Source organism: Paramormyrops kingsleyae, chromosome 10 (assembly GCF_048594095.1).
Source record: "Paramormyrops kingsleyae isolate MSU_618 chromosome 10, PKINGS_0.4, whole genome shotgun sequence".
In the NCBI taxonomy this organism is placed as follows: Eukaryota; Metazoa; Chordata; class Actinopteri; order Osteoglossiformes; family Mormyridae; genus Paramormyrops; species Paramormyrops kingsleyae.
Genome location: NC_132806.1, coordinates 29,706,495 through 29,730,121, shown reverse-complemented (window position 1 = coordinate 29,730,121; position 23,627 = coordinate 29,706,495). Strand labels below are relative to the sequence as shown.

Genomic DNA, 23,627 nt, shown 5'->3' with positions numbered 1-23,627 from the left:
CCAGGTGGCTGATCAGGGGAAAGTTAACCTGCCCAACGTGCTAGCTGACAATAATCCAAGGGCTGTTCTTTCGGTTTAATCCTTTATTCAGTATCAAATCTTCAAGCACGAAGCGTTAAACATCCTACGAGTGCGCGATTACGCAAACCCAGCCTACTTCCGTCTCCTACACCTGGTCTCCATGTTAAGTTAGCCCCCCACACTACGTATTTATGTGTCAAATAAACCTGAGGAATGCATTGTTGTTGTTCTGACAGCATTTTCTAGTTAAAGTATGACTTCAGTCTAGGGTAGTTACATTTTCTATTTAATAAACTACAGTTTACATCCCTAAAATAGCAGAATCAGAAAGAGGTCTATAAACATACCATCTGTAGCCAGCCCTGAATTTGACTTGTTTAAAATAGGCATTCAGCCTCACAAAGAATTGTTTCATTAAATTGCCAGAAGTTTGATCATATTAGATGCAAAACTATGGCTCACTGTATTATCACTGAGCTTATACACTGACCTTATAAAAAAGCCATTCAGAGCAGAAATATACACACACTCACACACAGAGCAGTGTTATTGTCTCAGAAAGCACTGAATAAGACACCCACCTGTCGGAACTCTGGCTTGCCGTACCTCAGGTCTATGACAAAATGCGCAGAGTTGTATCGGGCGACATCGTACTGCAGCTTCTGACCCACCAGACTCTGAGCATCACTCAGTATGATCCAGACACTCCTGGGCTTATACTCATAATCCAGAAGGTTGTTGATGTAGTATGTACTGCCACCCACCACATCCAACAGCCTTTCCTTCTTTACAATGCCCCTGTTAATCGAGACAGACATCATGCTGCTGAAACCTGCCCTGCCTAAGTGAGAAAAAGGGATACAGTCGTTAAATCAATTAAACAGGTGAGAGGAAGAAAAATGAGTGTAGCATGAAAATTATATGGAAGGTAAACTAAGTAACAGTAGTTTTCTCAGGAACATGGTCTGTGCTCTCACCTGGTGTGGTGAGGTGGATGACGTAACCATTTCCAATATATATGGCCCAGTGATAGATTGGCCCACGAGGAATCTCAATTAGGTCACCAGGTTTTGGCTGAACAACAACCTGCGAAAGGGATGAGTTACTCATGCAAACAAGCACAGGAAGCACTAGGGGTGTGAATTGTTGGCTCCAAGGCAATTCAGTTCAATTATGATTATTTAGGGGACAATGCAATGCATGAGAAGTCTTTCATTTCTACCAGGATTCGATTTGATTAATCGCTTATGGGCGTGTTTCCTGATGACGAACAATGTCAATGAATCACAAACAAGATAGCAAATGACATCGGTAAAGAACAAATGAGATTTGCCAGAGTTTCCCAAAGCCCTTCGTTATATGACATTTGATGATCAAACTTCAATTAGTTCTATTTTGGCTCCTCCCCAGCATCCATGTGAGAAAAGCACAGACTGTCGTTAACAGGAACATTGATACCAGGGGCCTCATGTATAACGACGTGTGTAGAATTCACACTAAAACATGGCGTACGGACAAAACTAGGAATGTGTGTAAGCAAGAAAAAATCCAGATGCATAAAACTGCGTAAGCACAGATCTACGTACATTCCCTTTATAAATCCGAATGAGCGTGAAATTTTACGTACATGAACGAGCCCACAGCCACCCCCCCGACCCTCCCATAATTATGTATATTTGCATATGTAAATCTGTATAAATGCCCGCTTTGTTCTATGTTGTTCTTAAACAACAATGGATAAACCACGAGGGAAAAAGAAGTATTTCAGCGAGTGCAAAGTGGAGGTCATGTTAACAGAAATCAAGAAAAGTGATATTATTTGGTGGTATAAGTGGCATCAGCAATAAACGAAAGTTGACGGAGTGACACAGCGTGGCGGAGTCAGTTTAAAGTGTTGGTTCCGAAATTCGCACGGTGGCTGAAATTAAAAAGAACATTAAAATCGATGTGAAAAAGCAAGTGGCCGCTCACTGTAAGTCTTAACAGCACAGGCGGAGGTAGCGGAATTCCCGGTCTCACACCCTTTGAGCAACTAGTTGCTGCGATGATTGGGGACACACTTTTATCGGGTGAGGGGGATGCCGATGTCATCGCGGGTGAATTTTTCTCGTACCATACTTGTTTGAATTACTTGAATGTTTATGAATAATACGTAGGGTGCAGATGCGGTGTTACTTTCATTTATTCTGTTTGTTTATTCTTACAGACAACAGTACAAGAGGTGCCCCCAATGCATTAATAGAGTACATTAATAGAGTGAAAGTGCTTTCTATTTACATAAGCATAAGCAAATTCGTTCTCTGAAGGTGACTTTATAGCAATGTGCGCGCAGTCGATAGCTTCGCCTACGTTGGGAAAACCAGACATCGCTGCAAATTGCGCTTTAATATTTGCCTGTTCAACCACATCCATCCATCCATCATCTACCGCTTGTCCGGGGTTCGGGTCGCTGGGGTAGCAGCTTCAGGAGAGATACCCAGACCTCCCTCTCCCCAGCTACCTCTACCAGCTCCTCGGGGAGGACGCCAAGGCATTCCCAGGCCAGCCGAGAGATATAATCCCTCCAGCGAGTCCTGGGTCTGCCCTGGGGCCTCCTCCCTTTAGGACATGCACAGAAAACCTCTCCGGGTAGCCGGCCAGGAGGCATCCGCACCAGGTGTCCAAACCACCTCAACTGGCTCCTTTCGACGTGGAGAAGCAGCGGTTCTACTATGAGGCCCTCCCGGATATCCGAACTTGTCACCCTATCCCTAAGGGAGAGCCCAGACACCCTGCGGAGAAACCTCATTTCGGCTGCCTGTATTCGCAATCTCATTCTTTCGGTCATTACCCATAGCTCATGACCATAGGTGAGGGTAGGAACGAAGATGGACCAATAGATCGAGAGCTTTGCTTTTTGGCTCAGTTCTTTCTTGGACACGACAAACTGGTTAAGCGGCTGCAAAACTGTAGACGCTGCTCCGATTCGTCTATCAAGCTCCCGATCTCGCCTACCTTCACTCGTGAACAAGACCCCGAGATACTTAAACTCCTCCACTTGAGGCAGTACGTCTTCCCTGACCTGAAGAGGGCAATCCACCAATCCATGGTCTCGGAATTGGAGGTGCTAATCTTCATCCCTGCCGCTTCGCACTCGGCTGCGAACCGCCCCAGAGTGCGCTGGAGGTCCCCAGCAGATGATGCCAACAGGACGACATCGTCTGCAAAAAGCAGCGAGGCAATCCTGAGGCCACCGAACTGGACACCCTCAACATCCTGACTGCGCATAGAAATCCTGTCCATAAATATTATAAACAGGATCGATGACAAAGGGCAGCCCTGGGGGAGCCCAACCCGCACTGGGAACATGTCCAACTTATAACCGGCAATGAGGACCAAGCTTCTGCCCCGTTCATACAGGGACCGAATCGCCCACAACAGTGGACCCCGGACCCCATACTCCCGAAGCACCCCCCACAGAGCACCTCGGGGTACCCGGTCGTAAGCCTTTTCCAAATCCACAAAACACATGCAGACTGGATAGGCAAACTCCCAGGCCCCCTCCAGTACCCTTGCAAGGGTAAAAAGCTGGTCCAGTCTTCCACGGCCCGGACGAAAACCGCATTGTTCCTCCTGAATCCGAGATTCGACTATCGATCTCACCCTCCTCTCCAGTACCCTGGAATAGACTTTCCCAGGAAGGCTGAGAAGTGTGATCCCCCTGTAGTTGGAACACACCCTCCGGTCCCCCTTCTTAAATAAGGGGACCACCACCCCGGTCTGCCAATCCAGCGGCACTGTCCCTGACCTCCACGCACTGTTGAGAAGGCGTGTCAGCCATGACAGCCCCACAACATCCAGAGCCCTCAGGTACTCCGGGCGGATCTTGTCCACCCCCGGGGCCCGGCCACCACATAGCTCTTTAACCACCCTAGCCACCTCAGCCCCAGTGATGGGCAAGACCCCCCCAGCACCCTCGGGCTCTGTGCTCTCAGATGTCTCAAAGGCAGTGTGTGTAGATGTATCTGAGGCAGGGTTGAGGAGGTCCTCAAAGTATTCCTTCCACCTCCGGGTGATGTCCCCAGGTGAGGTCAACAGCACCCCCTCTCCACTATAAATAGTAGGAACCAGGAGCTGCTTCCCCCTCCTGATATTCCGGATGGTTTGCCAGAACCTTTTTGAGGCCGACCGAAAGTCACTTTCCATGGCCTCACAAAACTCCTCCCACGCCCGGGTTTTTACTTCTGCGACCGCCCGAGCCGCGTTCCGCCTGGCCTGCCGGTACCAGTCTGCTGCCTCCGGAGACCCCTGGACTAATAATTCCCGGTAAGCCTCCTTCTTCAGCTTGACAGCCCCCCTCACCTCTGGTGTCCACCATCGGGTACGGGGGTTACTGCCATGACTGGCACCAACCACCCTGCAGCCACAACTCCGTACGGCCGCTTCCACAATGGAGGTCCGGAATAGTGTCCATTCAGACTCAATGTCCCCGACCTCCCCCGGTATGCAGTTGGAATTCTGCCGGAGGTGCGAGTTAAAGCTCCGGCGAACAGGAGCCTCTGCCAGACGCAGATGACAGTCAGAGACCTATCCCCGACCCCAAGGTGCAGGGAAACAGCCCTCTCGTTCACTGGGGTAAACTTCGTTGTTAAAGCACCGAGCTGTGGGGCCACCAGTAGCCCCACCCCAGCCTGGCGTCACTCACCCGCCGCAACTCCAGAGGAAATGAACGTCCAGCCCCTCTCCAGGAGATTGGTTCCAGAACCCACGCTATGCGTTGAGGTGAGCCCGACTATATCTAGTCGATATTTCTCAACTTCACGCACAAGCTCAGGCTCCTTCCCCACCAGAGAGGTGACATTCCATGTCCCGAGAGCCAGTTTTGTCAGCCGGGGATCGGACCGTCAGGGCCTCCCTTGGCCGCCACCCGATCCACAATGCACCGAACCCCTGACATTCCCCTTGCGGGTGGTGGGCCCACCTGGGGACAGTCCCGCGTGCCTCTTTCGGGCTATGCTCAGCCGCGCCCCACGGGCCAAGGCCCGGCCACCAGGCGCTCGCCAAGGGGCCCCTCCCCCAGGCCTGGCTCCAGGGTGTGGCCCCGATGACCCTAGTCCTGGCGAGGGAAACGGGACTTTGTTGGAATGCCTTTTTGGATTGCTCTTTGTCTGACCCCTCCCCTGGGACATTTTTGCCTTGGGAGACCCTACCTGGGGCAATTGCCCCCGACAACATAGCCCCCAGGGTCACTGAGGCACGCAAACCCCTCCACCACGATAAGGTGGCAATCACAGTGTAAGGAAATTTTATATATCTGGGTGACAAGAGAATTATGCTGTCCCATACAGCCGGCATGGCGCGACTCAGTGTTCACTGAGAAATACCCGATTGGTCCGCAAGTTCTTGCTGAAAAGCACCTGTGGCTAAGAACCCGCGAGTGGACAGAACTTGTAAAGGAACAGGTAGCCTATAGCGCAATTCCTCATCGTCTGCTTTTGTAATGCTGGCTCCAGTTTAGCACACAGCTCCAAAAGGATTGCTCTTGGAAATCTTAATCGACTTAGAAGCCAGTCATCATCATGGGCCAGAAAATCAGTATATGATCCCTGAATACGCGCTCTCTTCTAATTCTTGTCTTCCAATAACGCAAGAGCTGGTAGTTGTAATAGTTCGGTCATTTTCTGCACCGTTTTATTGTTACAAATTGATTAAAAATCAGGTGCCATACATTTGTAAACAACATACAATTAATGTCGGTGTATTTGATAAAGTTATCGTCGTGATTGTGAGTTTAAAAAGGGAAACCACAGTAGCAATGACTTGCCACTGGGTGCCGCACTTTTACAAAACCGAGCAGAAATTTGCGTACGCCATGTCTGGAGCTGCCATGAGAATGTGCGTAGCGGTACGCCAAGTTTCGTTTTTATACATCTCGACATGAGCATGGAAACGGCCGTACGCAACATTTTTGTGCGTACGCACCGTTTATACATGAGGCCCCAGGTATTTAATATTCTGCCGAATTGGTGCCACATTTCTGTACCCAGTACATTTTACAGACAAATATGCATCAAAAGAGGCTTTAAATTAGATGTTATCAATCAAAGTGTCCTCCATAATGTCCTCATTGCAAATTAAAAATACACGTAAAAATGTAAAACATAAAAATAACAAAAATAACGACCTATAACACTGAAAAAATAGTATACAAAATATAATGATTAAAAACCTTCAAAAATCTTTTTTTATATTGTTGTGTGATAGTATTTTCCATTTATGTTTTACATACATTTTCTTTATAGTAAATCAATATTTTAGTTAAAATACATAGTTTTGTCACTTTACCCAAATACATTTCCATCCCAAAAAATTTGGCACATTCCACAAGTGGCATATTCAGCTGGAACTTCAGTCACCTGAAGACCACAGGAAAACCAAAAGTAAAGTCTCTCACTTTGATTCCTGTATTTTTGATAATATTGTAAGTATTGTAATGTAGCAGGCTGGGCCACAGCCTGCATAGTAGGGGTTTAGGCTGTCCAGCCCTCCGGATGGAGAGGGTACAGCAGGATCTGGGTCCCTGTACTCTTGCAGACCGCCCCCTAGTCTGCTACATGCACCACGTGAGTAGATCGGTTAAAGCTCCAGGATTTCCCTATACACATCACAGTGTAGACCTGGAGTGTGGTACAGTTGGAGGTGGAGTGATGTTTAAATACCCACCTCGTACCCCCCTCCCACCGAGGTACTCAGCAGTAGCAGGTGAGACCCCCCTACTCCAGAGGGAGCCCAACTAATAAAGCTGGATAAACACCATATATGAGGATAAGGTAAACTGAACACACAGGCAGTTTATTCACTGTGTGATAGTTATCAAGTTATTAAATTGAAAGAACCAAAACTCACATACAAAAGGGGACTGCAATTACCGTACTGAATTTCACCAAAAACCTGACTCCCCTCTATTAATGAAGCCCCAGCCCCTGCTACCCTACTGAGCGCTCAGTGTCTAACTGTAGAGGCCTCAATTAAGGACCCCCCTTACCTCCCCTCTTACTCTGACGGGTTACTTTCCACCCTTTATATAACACATTCGTAGTAATCTTACAACAGGACACATTCATATAACACATTCATAATAACAACCTCATAACAGAAATGAACCTTATCCATTTAGAATCAGAATCAGAATCAAAAAGGCCCGATAGGACCACTTCAAGTGATTGGACGAGATTCCTGAGTACATACCTCTATTTAAATATGTGATCTAATCTTGCTTAAATATCATTAACATCATAAACTTACCATCCTTTGGGCCATGATAACTAACAGTGGTTGCCTGTTGAGACTGTCTTCTGTCTTGTATGAAAGGTATTTTTCTCTTTGAAAGCTGATTTCCTCCACAATTTTTGCCTATAAAATAATACAGAAATTAGTGGGTCATCAAACTGTAGGTTTTAGGTTAATAGCGATTCCATAAAGTAGGTTAAAAGCTTTAAAAATGACAAAAACCAATATGTTATATAATTATATTAAATTGATTCCAAACATAGCTAAACTAAACATCTCAGTTTGGTCTTATGGAATATTATTTAGCACTTCATAACATATAGAGAATGTAATCATTAGGGCTCTATTAAGAAGTTGATGTAAACTGTGTAGAGAGTGACTTTGTAACCTTTAGAGAATGCAGACCAACTACTGCAGTGCACAATGTGACAAAAAACAAGTATGAATGAGCACCTTGTGTTAGCTTAGAAGTTTTTGTATCTGTTAGCTATTTTGTTAGCCTTTGATGTATGAATACGTACTTTATTAGTGCTGCAGCTTATCACTATGTTGAAGGACAAATATATTATTAACCTTCTAGCCAGACAATATGCAACAAGCAGAAGCTGCCAGGGTTTGTGTCCTGCCCCAATCGTCCGTTCCTTCCATGTGCCACGCCCCGCTCATTAACCTCGTGTGGGATCCCCATGTGGCGGTGTGGCAGACGCTATAATAAGGCAGGTACATCTGGACAGTGGACTGTCTCTTCCCCCGCCGTTCAGGCAACCCGAACTCCCCGTCGCCCCCGCTGCGTCCGCTTCATGAAAGAAGTGGAAGGGTTGCAAACGGGGGGGCGTGTCCCAAGCCCTTCTGGGATCTCCTGCTTCGCTGTGGACACCCGTCTGCCTGCTCGTTCATCTGCGCATGATGCCCGTCTGCCTGCCCCTTCGCCTGCACACAACGTCTGTCTGCCTGCAGCTTTGTTTCTTCCTGCAGGTCCTGCTCCCTTTCCCCGTGGCCCTTACGCCACTGTGATCAACCCTGTGGTGTTCGTCATGCCCAGGTCGCCAGCCTCCAGTTTCAGCAAGCTGGCTCCCGCAGGACCTGATCCTGCTGCGCCGGTTCCGGAAATGCCCCTTCTCCTCACACCTGTCCAAGAGGCAAACCTACCGATGGGTTCACTATCCCTTGCCCCAGTCCCCACAGCCCGCGCCTTTGTGAACACATGCCTGGCCCGTAAAGGTGCCAGGGCTGGCGAGGACGGGATTCCCCAGATCCCCAAGTTTCCCATGAAGGGGGCGCCAGCTCCAACCCCCGAAACCCACGTGCCTGCACCCGAGGCTCGCCTGCTTGCGACCTCGCTTGCTCCTGAGACCCGCCCGTCTGCAGCTTCGCCGTCGCCTATGCCTGAAACCCTGGCCAGACGGTTTTTTGCCCTCCAGGGTCTATACTGGCGGGTCATGGGGGAGCCAGCGGTGCGAGACTCCCCAGGGGCGGCCATGCTCCTGCAACAGCTGCAGGAGGAGTTCGCTGCAGTCACCCCAGCGTCCCCACCTCAGCAGCTAGAAAAGGCAGAGAAGACCTTGAGGAAGCTGCTCTGCGTGAGGACGGAGCAGGCTTCCCCAACAGGGGACACTGTGTCCGCCCCTGAGACGCAACCTCCTGCTGTGTCCCCGTGGTTCCTGTGCCGGTGAGTCCTGCAGCGCCCCCTGTGGTTCCTGTGCCAGTAGTTCCTACAGCGCTCCCTGTAGTTCCTGTGCCGGCGGCGCCTGCAGTGTTCCCCGAGGTTTCTGCTCAGCTTCCTGTGGTTCCTACCTCGTGGCTCCAGGTCCTGCTCTGTCCCCCATGGCTCCAGACTCAGTGGCTTTGGCTGCGCCCCCGGAGGTTCCTGCGCCGCCACCACCCGAGGTTCCTGCAGCGCTGTCAGCACCTGAGGTCCAGGCCCCTCTGACTCCCCTGCCACAACCACCTTGGCTCCGGACCCCCCTGTTTCAGTCTCTCCGGTTCTAGCCCCCCAAATTCTCGACCTTCCGGTTCCCATCTCCCTTGTACCTGACCTTGCCCCTGTGTCCCTGGCTATCACGGCCCCAGTTCCTGTCCCCGAGGAGATCCCTGATAGCTTAACCCCCACTCCTCCCTTCTTAGTGGAGCTGGATGAGGAGCTCGAGTGGGACCCCTCGGGGATAACTCTGACTACCCCAGTGGACCCCTCTAGTGGGTCACCTCTGCCACAGCCCCCTCATCACAGCAGATCCTGGCCGGGTTCCCGTCTCTCAGTCTCCCGGAGAGGGAGGAGACACCAGGGTTGGGGTTGATTCCCTGGCCTACCGTTGCTCCCCTTGGTTCCGGCTCCATACACCTGTGGATCCCCTGCCTGCGTGTCATCAGGCACCTGCACCTGGGCAGGCGATGACTGTGCCTTCACCTGCCACTGCCACGGTGTCCCCTTCACCTCCCTCCTCACCGACTGCACCTCGTCGATCGCCTGCTGGTCCCCCATCTGACTTGCAGGTCGCCTGTGCCTGAGCCGGTTGTGGCAACGCCTCCATCTGCCGTGGCTTCGGTTCATCCTTGCCTTCCTCGTCCCCTTCAGCCCCTGTTCCAGCCTCGCGGTTGTCTGCTACTCCAGCGGCCCCCGCCTTACGCCCTCCCCGTCGCCCCTTGCCCTTGGCTCCCTTGTTCCCTGTGTCCACAGCCCATCCTGCTCCACCATTGTTCCCTTTTGGTTCTTTTGGCCCCCTGTGTTTCCTTCCTGTCCCTCTGTGTCTTCGTTCCCTGCTGGTCCCTGTGGCTGTCCCCCCTGGTGTGGTCCCTCCGTTGTCCCGTTTAGTGTTCCCCAGTCCTGTGTTTCCATCTTTGGTGTCTTTGTGTTTGTCCGCGTTCCCCGTGGTTTGTAGCTTATTGTTTGATTTGTCCTCCTTGTGCCAGTTCTGTGTGTCCATGCTGTTCCCTGTGCCGCGTTGATGTTGCTTTTGTCTCCCCAGGTGCTGTTGTGTCCCCGGTCCCCGTCACTTCGCTCCCCTTAGGCGCACCCAGAGTGTGCGCCTTTGGGGGGGGAGTCCTGTCCTGCCCCGATCATCCGCTCCTTTCGTGTGGCACGCCCCCCTTGTTAACCTCGTGTGTGATCCCCGTGTGATCAGCTGTTTCTGGTTGTTGTCATTAGTCCTCTGTATTTAGTCCGCGTTTCAGTTTGTTTCCCCAGTCCAGTCATTGTATTGTCACTGCTTGTTTGTTTGCCTGCCCTTTTGCTAAACCCCTGAAGGAAGGGATTCGCCTGAGTTCACCAAAAGTTCACGGCTGGGTATTTAAAAAAAAAAAACAAATAGAAATGGTCATGCCACAATTATGTTCAGGCGAGGAACCAAACAATAAGAGACGATTGACCAACTTATCATCTAGGGCACAGGTCGGCAATTAGCGGCCCCCGGGCCACATGTGGCCCGCAAGCAAAAACATCTGGCCCGTGAGATTGTTTGAACCAGAGCATGTGAGCGGAGAGGAGCGGAGCATGAGCGAGGAGCGGAGCGGGCGGAATTTGGTCAGAGCGCGGAGCGGGTTTTCTAATTAAGGCTGGAGCGGTCGCTTTGTCTCGCTCCAATTTCGCTCCGATACGGCTCACACTACAATTCTGAGGCGTGCCCAAATCTACCCAGACTTCATCTGTACAATTATAAAGACTGTTACACAAATTGGCCGAGATGGAATTCGCAAAGTATTTCACAAAGAAAACTGATAAATCATACAAGTGTACTATTCTTATCAAACGTTTAGATGACAAGAATGTACAGCAAGAACAACAATGTGGTGAAACTGTTTCAGTGAGTAAAGATTCACTTTGGAATCACTTTTCTCAGAAACTTGAGTGTGCTACGCGAACAAGCGGAAGCCAGAGCAAAACGCGTGCAAGTTTTATATGGTTGTAGCATATCAAGTCTATAAAGTAAATTAAAGTATAAAAGCCTATAAAGTAAATATTGGTAATCAAATAAATTCGTTTTGTCATTCAAAGTAGGTCTAATAAGATTTTTTTTAATTTCACGTAACGTAAAATTTTATTTTAGAGACGCACGTGCTGCATCAACAGAAAAAAATTGAGGAATTTAAAACGTGTCTGTATATTCTTTAGGCTATTAAACCCACTGATTCCTTTATTTTTAAGCCTATTTTTGTGTGGAATGCCATTTCCAAACCTGTCCGTTGTTGCCGATAGGTTGCTTAAAAATAAAGTACCCTGAAAATACCCTGATGTATAGGGTTATTAGTAGGGGTGTAAGGATATACTAGACGAGACGATATTTTAACAATATTTTAAGGAAAACTTCAAACAGGAAATATATTACTGGAAAGCAGCCTTTTATTTGATTATTTTGAAAGACAAAAAATGCTAAGTAATGCAGATGTATGGTGAAATGTGTTAAATAATCACCATCATCATATGCAGTAAAGAACATAACAAATATCTATAGCACCATAAAATATTTCACCACAAGCTCAAATGTCAGGCTTCTCTCCTATTTGACTTCTCAATTGAACATAAAATAGAATATAAATAAAACAATATAAATAACGTAAAACTTTCTTATGTTTAACGAATAAGTTAGTGTTGTCAACAATTGGAGAGACTAAACAACCTTTAGGGCCATAATTGACTAAAGGTATAATACAATCAGGAATTGCACCAAAAACAATGGCATCTTCTCTTGGGGGGACAGGAAAAGAAAATTCTTTCATAAATCGTTCATAAGAAAAAAGGACACCATGACTGTCTAAAAGCTGACTAACTAAAAGTATATCTCTATTAAACCAATTGTGAAAAAAAAGATTTATTTTTATATCTAATATTTTTACTGTTCCAAATAAAATAACTATGTGGAGAGAAGTTATAATTATATATAAGCGACCAACTTATAAAAGCTTGTTTATGAAAACAAGATAAAGTTAAAGGAATTTTAGAGATGTCAAAGTTACAGCGCAACAAAAAATGTAAACCTCCAACTGAATGAAATATATAATTTGGAATAAAATTCCAACAGGATGTGGGGTTGTTTAGAAATGTCTTTATCCACTTAACTTTGAGCGAATTGTTAAGAGTGGAAAAATCCACTAACTCAAAGCCCCCCATAAGCTAGCATAACACTTTTTTTAATTAGATGAGTTTTAGAATTCCAAACAAAATCAACTATAATTTTGTCTAGAGTTCTACAAATCTCCACAGAAACATCCATTGCCATTGCAGGGTAGATAACCCGAGATAATCCATCTGCTTTAGAAAGCAATACTCTACCCGTTATTGAGAGATCACGCTGTAACCATGAGTTTAATTTACGTCGGACAGAAAATATGAGGTTCAAAATTAAGCCTAGATCTCCTTTTCTGATCTTTACATATAATTATACCTAGATATTTAACTTCAGATTTGACTGGAATGTCACAAATGTCAACATCAGTAGTGTCACGCCCCGCTCCGTCCGATCCTTCTGTGTACCACGCCCACCTCGTTACCTCATGTTTTTACCTGATTGTTTCCACCTGTTGCTCGTTGAACTCTGCTTGTCCTCTGTATATTAGTCCACGTCTCCCCTTGTTCCCCAGACCGAGCATTGTATTGTCAACGTGTTTGTAGATGTCTACCTTCCCTACCATTAAACCCCGTTGCCCCGTCATTCCGACTTTCTGCTCCTCCTTACCCGCTCGCTTGCCTGCACGTCACCTGCCGAACGTGACAGAATGCTCGATCTCCGTGAAAGCACAAAGCAGCAGACCGAGCACGTTCGGCTCGGTCTGCTGCAGGATTTTGTGTATTGGCGAACCCAGCCCGAGGTCCTGGAGGACCCTACAGCCCTGGAGCTGGCTCACCAGGGCGCGGACCTCCTAACAGATGATCGCCCACCCGGACAACAATATCCGCTCCAGAAGGCGCGTAAATGCCTCCGCCGCTTGCTACTCCGGCTCACGGAAGGACGGGCGGAGCGCGTCGCTAGGGGACTGGATGACGGGTCCAAGGCGGCTCCGCTTCCTGCAGAGAGTGGCCAGAAGAAGCGGAGGAAAACCCGGAAGCGGCTAGAGGAGACTCCATCCCTCTTCCTGGGCGTCTGCTCGCTGGTCCCGGCCTAGGAGTCAGCCAGTGAACAGGGAAGCTCCCCGATTACCTGGGGAATCACCGCCTCTACGCACCTGCCCAGTTACTCCGGTGAGATGCCGCCCCCATTGGAGGCTTACCACTACAGGCCAGAGCACATCGCTGGCAAATGGATCAGCCCGGTAAGAGACGCTGTTCCCCGGGTTTCTAAAACCCTTAAAGGGGCAACGTCTAACCTACCTTTGCCTGAACTGCCTGTACCTAACCCGCCTGTGCTTACCCTACTGGAGCCGGACCTGGTGGCGGCCCCTGTTGGCTGTGACTGGGCAGCGCCTGCTCCAGCACCGCCTGCTGCTGCCTCCACTGCACTGCCCGCGGCACCTCCTGCTGGCCACGTGTCGGTGGCGCTCACAGAGACGCCCCCTGCTGGTCCCGAGTCGGTGGCACCCGCCGAGACGCCTCCTGCTGGCCGCACACCAGAAGCCGCGATACCTGCCGCTGCCTTCACTGCTCTACCTGCAGCTTCGCCTGAGGCCTCTCACATGACCCCTGAGGTGCGTGCTCTGCCTGCGGCGCCCCCTGCTGCTGCCGCTGCGACTCTGCCTGCTGCAGCGCCCCCTGCGGGCCGCACGCCTGAGGACGCCGCCACGCCTGAGGAAGCTGCTCTGCCTGCGGCGCCCCCTGCGGCTGCTGCTGCTGCTGTGCATGCTGCAGCGCTCCCTTCGGGCCGCACGCCTGCGGACGCCACCACACCCGTGGCACCCCCTGCGGACTGCACGCTGGAGGAAGCCGCCACGTCCGCGGCGCCCCTTGCTGGCCGCGTGATGGCGGCGCCCGCTGCGGCGCCCTCTGCTGGCCGCGTGATGGCGGCGCCCGCCACGGTGCCCCCTGCTGGTCAGGAATTGGTGGTGCCTGCTGCAGCTCTGCCCAAGGGCTTGGCTTCGCCTCCACCTGCAGCGGAGGGAGCCGCTCTGCCTGTGGCGCCCCCTGCTGGCCGCACGACGGAGGTGCACACCGAGGCGCCCCCTGCTGGTCGCACGCCCGAGGTACCTGCCGAGGCGCCCCCTGCACGCTCAAAGCGCCCCCTGCTGGCCGCACGCCAGAGGCACCCGCCGAGGCGCTCCCACCTGAACTGCCTGTCTCGCCTGTCCTGCCGGCACCTGAACTGCCTGTCTCGCCTGTCCTGCCGGCACCTGAACAGCCCGTTTCTCCCGTCCTGCCCGCGGCCCTGCCTGAGGCCGCCCCTCCCGTCACACCCGCGGCTCTGGCTGCCCCGCCTGCGGCCGCACCCGCGGCTCTGGCTGCCCCGCCTGCGGCCACACCCGAGGCTCTGGCTGCCCTGCCTGCGACCACGCCTGTTGCCTCATTAGAGGCCCTGACTCCCTCGCCCGGGGCCAACGCCTCCCGCCAAGGCCAACGCCCCCCAGGACCCCGCCTGTCAGTGTCCCGTAAAGGACGGGGACACAAGCGTCGGGCCCGGGTCCCGCCCGCCCTGCCCCCTGGCTCGCCCGTTCGGCCCCTGGTTGTGGCTCGGTGGCTGCCTGCGGGTCCTGCGCCTCGGGGTCGGCGGTCTCCGCCGGGTCCCCCCCTGGATCCTCGGTGCCAGTCCTCGGTCCCGCCTCCGGCTCCGTGTCGGCCGCCTCCGGGCCCCCCTGCTCCGGCTGAGCGTCGGACGGCGCCTTCACCGGCTCTGGCTGCGCCTCCGCCTGCCGCGGCTTCCCCCTCCTGCCTGCCTGCACCGGTGTTCCCTCCTGCTCCCTCCATGTCCCCTCCGTCACTCCCTCGTCCCGTTCCCTTGGCCCCTGGGTGGTCCCCTCCTGCTCCCTCCTCCCTCTCGCCTGTGGCCCCTCCGGCCGCTGCCCGTCGCCCGTCTGGGTTCCTTCGGGCTCCTCTTTGTCCTCCTCCCTTTGTTCCGTCTTCTCGTCCCTTTGTCCCGCCTCTGTTCCCTTCTGGTCCTTTTGTCCCTCCTGTCTTGTCGCCTCATCCCTCTACGTCTACTCCGTTCACTCCTCGCCCTGTTGTTCCTCCGTTCTCTGTTTCCCCGGTGTCTCCCGTTTCTGTCTGCCTGTCCGCTTTTCCTGTCCTGTGTCGTGTCTTGTCTTTCTTCCTGTCTCTTGGCCTGTTCTGTGTCTCTGTCCTGTTCCCTGTCTTTGGTTAATGGGTTTTGCTTTTGTCTTTCAGGTCCTGTTTCCTGCCCTCGTCTCGTCCGTCGCCTCCCCTCGGGCGTGCCCGGTGTGCGCGCCTTTGGGGGGGGGGGTTCTGTCACGCCCCGCTCTGTCCGATCCTTCTGTGTACCACGCCCACCTCGTTACCTCATGTTTTTACCTGATTGTTTCCACCTGTTGCTCGTTGAACTCTGCTTGTCCTCTGTATATTAGTCCACGTCTCCCCTTGTTCCCCAGATCAAGCATTGTATTGTCAACGTGTTTGTAGATGTCTACCTTCCCTACCATTAAACCCCGTTTTCCCGTCATTCCGACTTTCTGCTCCTCCTTACCCGCTCGCTTGCCTGCACGTCACCTGCCGAACGTGACAAGTAGCACCTTTTACAGATAAAAGTTCACATTTATGAATATTAAGACATAAACCAGAAGCAGAGGAAAAAAACTTAATCTTATCTAAAGCTAAAGGAATTTGGTCTTTATTTTTTAGAAAAAGAGTTGTGTCATCAGCCAGCTGGCTTATTAATACTGATTGATTTGCCACAGAGATACCTTTCAAATGACTATTTTGAATATAGATGGCTAAAAGTTGCATAGGAAGCAAAAAAAGATAAGGTGAGATAGAGGCATCCGTCAAGGTTGCCCTATCTATGTTAAACCTATGAGTGGTACCATGTTGTAACTTAATTGAAGCATTGGCGTTACTATATAAAGTTTGAATTGCATTAATAAAATTAGGGCCAAAACCAAAAATACTCAAGGACTTAAGAATAAAAGGAAATTCAATTGAATCAAAAGCTTTATAAAAGTCAAGAAAAAGCAGAAAACTGTCATCCGGGATCAGATCGGAGTTATCTAAGATATGGAGAACAAGTCTAATATTGTTTGAAATAAATCTGTTTGTCATAAAGCCTGACTGACATTCATCTATTATATCATCTAAAACACATTTTAATTTTCTTAGCAAAAATCATAGCTAGTATTTTGTAGTCATTATTTAAAAGACTTATAGGTCACCAGTTTTCCAACTGAGAGAGGTCTTTTTGAGGTTTAGGGATCAAATTTATAACACCCTGAGTCATAGAGGGTGGGAGAATACCCTTTTTAAGACTTTCTAAATAAACATTGAAGAGAAATGGTGAAAGATAATTCGAAAATACTGAGGTCAAACCATCATTTCCAGGTGACTTATTTAGTTATTTATCAATAGCCTCAGAAATATCTTTCATTTGAATAGGAACTTCACATATATTCCTGCCATTATCACTGATTTTAGAAATAAGGCCCATATCAAGGGAGTTAAAGAACAAGTCCAATTTTTGTTGAGAGTATCTGGAACGATACAGGTCTTTATAAAATTCTTCACAATAATTAGAGATTTCTTTATCATTTTTAACGACCACTCCATTTACCTTAAGGCTACTTATAGAGTTAAGATGATTTTGTTGTTTTTCTAATCTAAAGAAATAGCTGGAGTTACGTTCTCCCTCCTCCAACCACCTTCGTCTTGAACGAACAAAAGCACCCTTTGCTTTTTGTATGTACAAGTTATCTAACGAATTCTGAAGTTCAACCAAATCTGATTTCTGCCTTAACAGATAAATTCTCAAACGGAGTGCTGGAGAGGCAGACAAGTTTTTTGATAACATCAAGTTCCTTTGCTTTATATTGTTTAGCTTTTTGAGATCCAGCTTTAACTAAGATTAATCTAACAGTATATTTTAACAGCTCCCAGTTAGAACTAAAATTATCCTCTGCTTGGGCTTTGTTAAGAAAAAATTTAATCCTAGATATCACAGATCGACAAATTTCTGCATCCTCTAATAAAACAGAATTAAGTTTCCAGTATGAATTGCATATTCTTGAATGAGCAGATGGGGTATCAAAAGATAAAATGATAGATTTATGATCAGACAATGGAGAAGGCAAGATTTCAGTCTTAGTAACACGACTGGATAAAGAGTCTGATATTAACCAAAAGTCAATTCTAGACCTACAGTAAGTGCACCAGAACTGTTAGACCAAGTAAACTGTAAAGCAAGAGGATGTTTTTCTCGCCAAATGTCAATAAGGCCAAATCGGGAGATCAAACCATAAAGGCCTGATGAACTATCAGAAAGTCTAGGAGGTGATCTGTCCAAATTATTATTTATAGTTTGATTAAAGTCTCCACCCAAAAGAATAAACAAGTTAGGATATTTAGATTTAAAATATTCTAAATAAACTTCTATAGAATTAAATAACTTGAGGTTATTTTTTGCAGCGTTAAATCCATAAATGTTACCCAGGACAAAAAAAAAGATCGTTTAAGGTAACCAATAAAAAAAGAAAATGGCCTTCAGGATCAGAAATAGTCTCTACTATTTTACCCCTAAATTTGTGCTTCAAAGTTAAAACACCTGCTGAAAAATTAGAACCATATGAAGAGAATAACTCATCACCCCATTGTGATTTCCAAAACTTAAAATCACTAGACTTTGCATGCGATTCTTGTATAAAACAAAATAAGCGATTTAGCATATAAAAAGATAGCTTTACGCTTAACATCATTACGCAACCCTCTTGCATTAACTAAGCAAATAGAAAAATTTGGAAACATTGAACAATGTGACACCAGAACTAAAACAACAGGTGAGTCAGCCCATGAAATCCTATAAATAAGAAAATCCTTGTAAATAGGATAAGGAAAAAAAAAAAAAAAAGGAATTATACCTCAAAAGTACCTTGTTTCCTAAAGTTCGACAATTAAGTTTGCATTTTAAAAGTAAAACACATACTCAGTCACAAATTTAGGCAAAACAGCAAACTAACTCAGATCAGTTCACTCGGCGACCTCCATGTCCCGTAAAACAAGTTCTTTGCCATCAATATACGCCTTCGGACCAACGAAGTAAGCGCGGCGGCTTTGCTGCCGAGCTTTCTCAACAAGTGGCCAAAGTTTATTGCGCCGCTCTCGATCCTCTGGGGACAGATCCTCTGCGAACCTTAAGTGGTGTTTTGCCAGATAAGGGGAGTTCTTTGCAGCTTTTCAGAGCGCGTCGCGAAAGTGACGCATCGTGAACTGTAGAATAATGCCTCGGGGGTTTTGACCGGAGGATAGAGCATTTTCGCTTCTCACCTTTCCCAAACGGTGCACCACATCGATGAACTCATGAGATTTGCCAGCAAAGCTTGGAATGACAGCTTCACAAAGATCCAGAATTTTCTGTGATGACGTTTTCTCCTGGTTGTTCGGGCAAACCGTAAAGCCGCAAATTCCACCTCCTCTGATATCTGGAAAGATCCTGTACTTTGTATTCCAGATTCTTTTCTCCGCAGTTGTCACCCGTTTATCAACTCGCTCCATTTTCCCCTTCGCATCCTTTATTTCTTCTGTCAAAAATTCAACTGACATTTTCACTTCCTCGATGCCTTTATCAAGGATTGTCAGCTCTTTCATTAATAACGGACTTGAGAGACGCTATAATTACCGTGGCTAACGGAGACTGCAGATCTTCTTCACAGTCATCATCATGTCTGCCCTTTTTGTGCTTTGGTTCCTTCAACGGAGTTTCAGGTAGTGAAACAAGATCACCAGAGTCAGATTCAAAGTCTACCGTAACACAGGCACCGAGACTTAAAGATGAATCCATCGATTTAGATTTGCGTTTTTTATCTTTTGACATAGTTCAAAAAACTTTCCAAAAGTTCAATCACGGCACAAACAAGCAAAATGAGGATAACGGCGAGAATGAGCCGTGTTAACGAAGTTAGCAGTTAAACTTTCCACGTAAACTTCACAGACTCAAAAAATAAAGTAAAACCAAAAGATCCCCTAACCGATCAGAAAGTGTTCAGCATAAAAAATATATGGTATTAAACGAGATGCATTGAGATTTAACAACAAGTAGACAAATGTTCAAGGGCTGATTCACCCACGCTGTCATTTACGTCATAAAATATCTTAGTTATACACCGGTAAACAAAACAACAAAGTGACCAACATAATAATAGAACAGATTTACCACATAGTTATCTTTGTTTGCTAGAGTAACTACCCAGATAGCATGCAGATGTGGGCCACTTCTGGCAAATGTGTGGCACTGCTGGCCCAGTTCCGGCATCGGCGAACGGATGTATGCCAAAAGTGGCCCACTTGTGGTTAGACAAATGTGGCCCAAATGTCACAAAACAGATATGAGCCACATGTTAAATACTTTATTAAAAAATAGTAGTGAACAATGTTAACTCAAAAACATATAGTCAGGTAAAATTAATACAGTATGACTCACTATAAACACGCAAAAGTTTATTGTTGGATTAACTAATAGACAGGTTTTGATTGCTATACCCATAATCTTTATGAGTTCGTAGAACTGTTGGGGTTTACTGTGCACAATGAAACATATTAGTTCATTATAATGTTGCATAACTGTTTAAATGATGTAATGTGCTCTGTCTCTGTCCAAATAGCACACTTAATACATCTAGAAAACATTTCTTTTTCCATAAGCACAAGTGCACATTTGCCATACCTTTGCTAGAAGTGGGCCAGAACCGCAAGCCATATAACTGTTTTTTAATAAAGTATTTAACATGTGGCCCATATCTGTTTTGTGACATTTGGGCCACATTTGTCTAACCACAAGTGGGCCACTTTTGGAATACATCTGTTTGCCGGTGCCGGAACTGGGCCAGCAGTGCCACACATTTGCCAGCATCCGCATGCTATCTGGGTATGGCTTGGGTATGGCCCACTTCTGGCAAATGTATGGCAAATGTGCACTTGTGCTTATGGAAAAAGAAATGTTTTCTAGATGTATTAAGTGTGCTATTTGGACAGAGACAGAGCACATTACATCATTTAAACAGTTATGCAACATTATAATGAACTAATATGTTTCATTGTACTAGCTGCATTATTTTAGGGCCAACAGGCACTTAACATTGTTTTTACATAGTAGCTCACTGCATCAAATAAATTGTAATAGGTCCAATAAAATTATTATAATGGAATCTATAAGGAAGGGTGGTTGGTTGGTTGTTTTAATTAAATTGGCCTGTCAACAAATGAACTGTACAATGATTTTTGAAGCATCTCAATACCTCTGGTAAAGTATTTCCTTTTTATGCAACTGGGAATGGGACTACTTCCAGCAAAATACTTTCCCAGTGGTAGGTGTCAGTTGCAAGCGCGCTGCTCGTTACTGATTGGTCGCTGAAAGTTACAGTTGGAGGTGGGCGGGGAAAATAGAAACCGCGGGCAAGTATTTTTTGTGGAGAAAACATTTCTGAAACGGTTTATTGAATGCGGTAAGTATTGTTCATCATAATTATATTTATTCATTTTAACACAGAAACTTGTGTTTCGCTTAAGTTTAGTGTTTTTAAAATGTACATACGTGAACAAAGATTTTAGGAGATGTAAAAAAACGAGTTTAAAATCCGCGCCAGTATGAATAGGTTTTTCCCCCGTCTCTAATTCGACCAGGCTCGTCCCTACAAAATGTTGTCCCGCTTATTTGCTAGCCATTTAGCCTGTCAACTTAGGTAGGTGTACGTAGTTTTGGAATGATTTTTTTTCCGTTGATGACTATTATTGCAAGTCTAATGTTCCCAAGTTGCCCACATGGACATACCGAGGTAAAGTCAGTGTATAATATTCAACAATCATTTGACTTTCAAATCCTATACGCACTTCAAACATTAGTGGGTAATAAATTAGATGTATCGATTGTGAAGGAGACGACTATCCCAGCTGACTCATAAGTCTCCGAGAGCTGTTAACACTAAACAGAATATTTTGAATTATATCTGAGTAAGTCGATAGTATGAATTTGTGTCCTTTCCACCATGGCGCTGTCATTTATGGATGGGTATTGCAGCGGACTTGATATTGCAAGATTAGGAAAATATATTTAAGCAGGTTCTGCTGCCGCTGAATAAGTGGCGGAATTTCTTCAGTATGTTGGCGGGCCCTGTATCGAGCATTTATCCGGGATCAGACACAGCCAAACACCTTGAGCAGATCGGCGTTAGTCCCATCTACTAACCTTGAAGACCCGCAGTGACCGATTAAATTAATTCATGATCTGCTGCGCACTTCGTTTCTGCATTTCATGAATTAATGAGTGCGTTCGACTTCATACAGCCGTTTACAGCGCTGGCTTAAAGTAATGCATCAAGGTTATATTATTTTTGTCCGACTTAAGACGGCCGTTTAATTGTTAATTAAACACTGGCGTATCTGAAAGATAATGGCCTAATATTACAATTTGGTTTCATTTTAGGTGCTGTCCGACGCAATAGGTTGACTGCTAATGCAACTGACCAGGAAAGTGAGGCCTGCATTAAGAGATGACTTCACTTGGCGATGGACAGGGAAGGAGGGAGAAAACGGAGACTGGAAAGATACAACTGTCAATAATTCTTAAAAGCTTTGTAGTGAACAAAGCTTGAATATAGTGTTCAAGGCTTGAATTTATATTGAGTTGCCTGACATTTTTGTTTTTTTGAGTTTGAATTGCCAGTTCAACAATGGAAATTCAATGTGTTGTATCTCAATGCTAATATTTGTTAATGCAATTGTTTAAAATAAAAATCCTTGAAGACATTGGACTTTTGTTATTTTTAAACGCATTTGAAGCCTGATCAGGGACTGTATGCAGTTCCTGTTGAAAAGTAGCCCTTATGAGGTTAACATCTGTGAGGTTCATAAACCAGTAGTGGGCCACAATAGGGCCAGATCTCAGACAGAGCCTGGCCACTTGTGGCTAACATAAGGCCCAGCTCTGGCCCAGATGTTAACCTGATGCGGCAACCGAGAGCAGTCCACTCAATCGCCGTCATTCCATGCAGTATGTGGGACAGATCTCAGACAGAGCCTGGCTACTTGTGGCTAACATAAGGCCCAGCTCTGGCCCAGATGTTAACCTGATGCGGCAACCGAGAGCGGTCCGCTCAATCGCCGTCATTCCATGCGGTATGTGGGCCAGATGAAAGTGCGTGATGTGGGCCACATCCGGGCCAGAAAGATTTTGCTATCTGGGTCGGTTTCTTTGGAAACCGTACAATACTACTCGCGTAAAATGTCTTTTAATTCAATAAATCCTTTGTTGTATACGCTCAGTTTATCACACTGGGGTTACAATTAGTAAAGAACAGGACTGAAGACACGGAGTGACATGGGGGATCGTTGCTTCTCTTTAATGAATTAAATGTAGGAACGCCTGAACCAGCGCATATTAGCAAAACGCGCGCAACCAACAAAAGGGGTGAGGTATAGCATCTTATAAGAGACAAATTTAAGCAGTCAATATACAACATCCTTCAAGGTTTTTTTCTTTAACTAATGAAACCTTTTAAGGGATTCTGTGCAGCATCCTTAAATATAAATCTCTTAGCTAAGGTAAAATTAAACCTTTCATGTCATACTTAAGGGGAAAACCTAAGATATTTTATACAACCAGCCCCTTACAGTACCTAACTATTTAAATATTTGGTTGATATCGAATTTATTTATTAATTTTCCTACCTGGTCGGTGCGTGGATGGGCTTGTGCAGCAGAATTAGTGCGTGGATTAATATAACGTCGGAACTGTAACTTTCTGTTAGTCAGTACGGTAGCATGACTTTGCACTTAGCCATCTCTCAGATTTCACTTCCCATGCCGGCCCCTAGAGGATGGGCTTCCCATTTGAGTCTGGTTCCTCCCAGGGTTTCTTCCTTCTAGGGAGTTTTTCCTTTCCACTGTCGCCCCTGGCTTACTCACTGGGGGCTTTGGGTGGGGATGCTGTAAAGCGCTTTGAGACAATGTAATGTTGTGATAATGCGCTATACAAAAATAAGTTTGTTGTTTGTTGTTGTACATTCGGTATTATGTAAAATATACAAAAGAGTCCCTAGCCTGTTTAAATTAAATATTAAAAACTGGCCAATTTGCAAAGTGACAAATATTTTTCCAGACAAATATACTGTATTTAGAGGTCAGCTAATCCGCTACCAAAAAAGTTACCTTTGGTAATTGGTGGTTTGCTATGTAGGAAGACTGGTAATTGGATTGTGCACAAGAATATACGGGGCAGCGTGTGGCTCAGTGGGCTAAGCCGTGCGCCTGTAATCACTCTTCAAGCACGTCT

General features: G+C 47.0%; 1 protein-coding gene across 1 annotated transcript in view; it reads right to left on the bottom strand.

Moving 5' to 3' along the window:
* Nucleotides 1-23,155, bottom strand: part of LOC140593338 (phospholipase A and acyltransferase 1-like) — a 35,518-nt gene extending 12,363 nt beyond the window's left edge. The window contains exons 1-4 of the mRNA XM_072717664.1: nt 23,024-23,155; nt 7,306-7,413; nt 999-1,107; nt 603-862 (exon numbers count right to left, since the gene is read on the bottom strand). Of these exons, the coding sequence (XP_072573765.1) occupies nt 603-862; nt 999-1,107; nt 7,306-7,320 (384 nt within the window). The 5' untranslated portion in view covers nt 7,321-7,413; nt 23,024-23,155. The remainder of the gene's footprint in view (nt 1-602; nt 863-998; nt 1,108-7,305; nt 7,414-23,023) is intronic.
* Nucleotides 23,156-23,627: the final 472 nt, after the last annotated feature.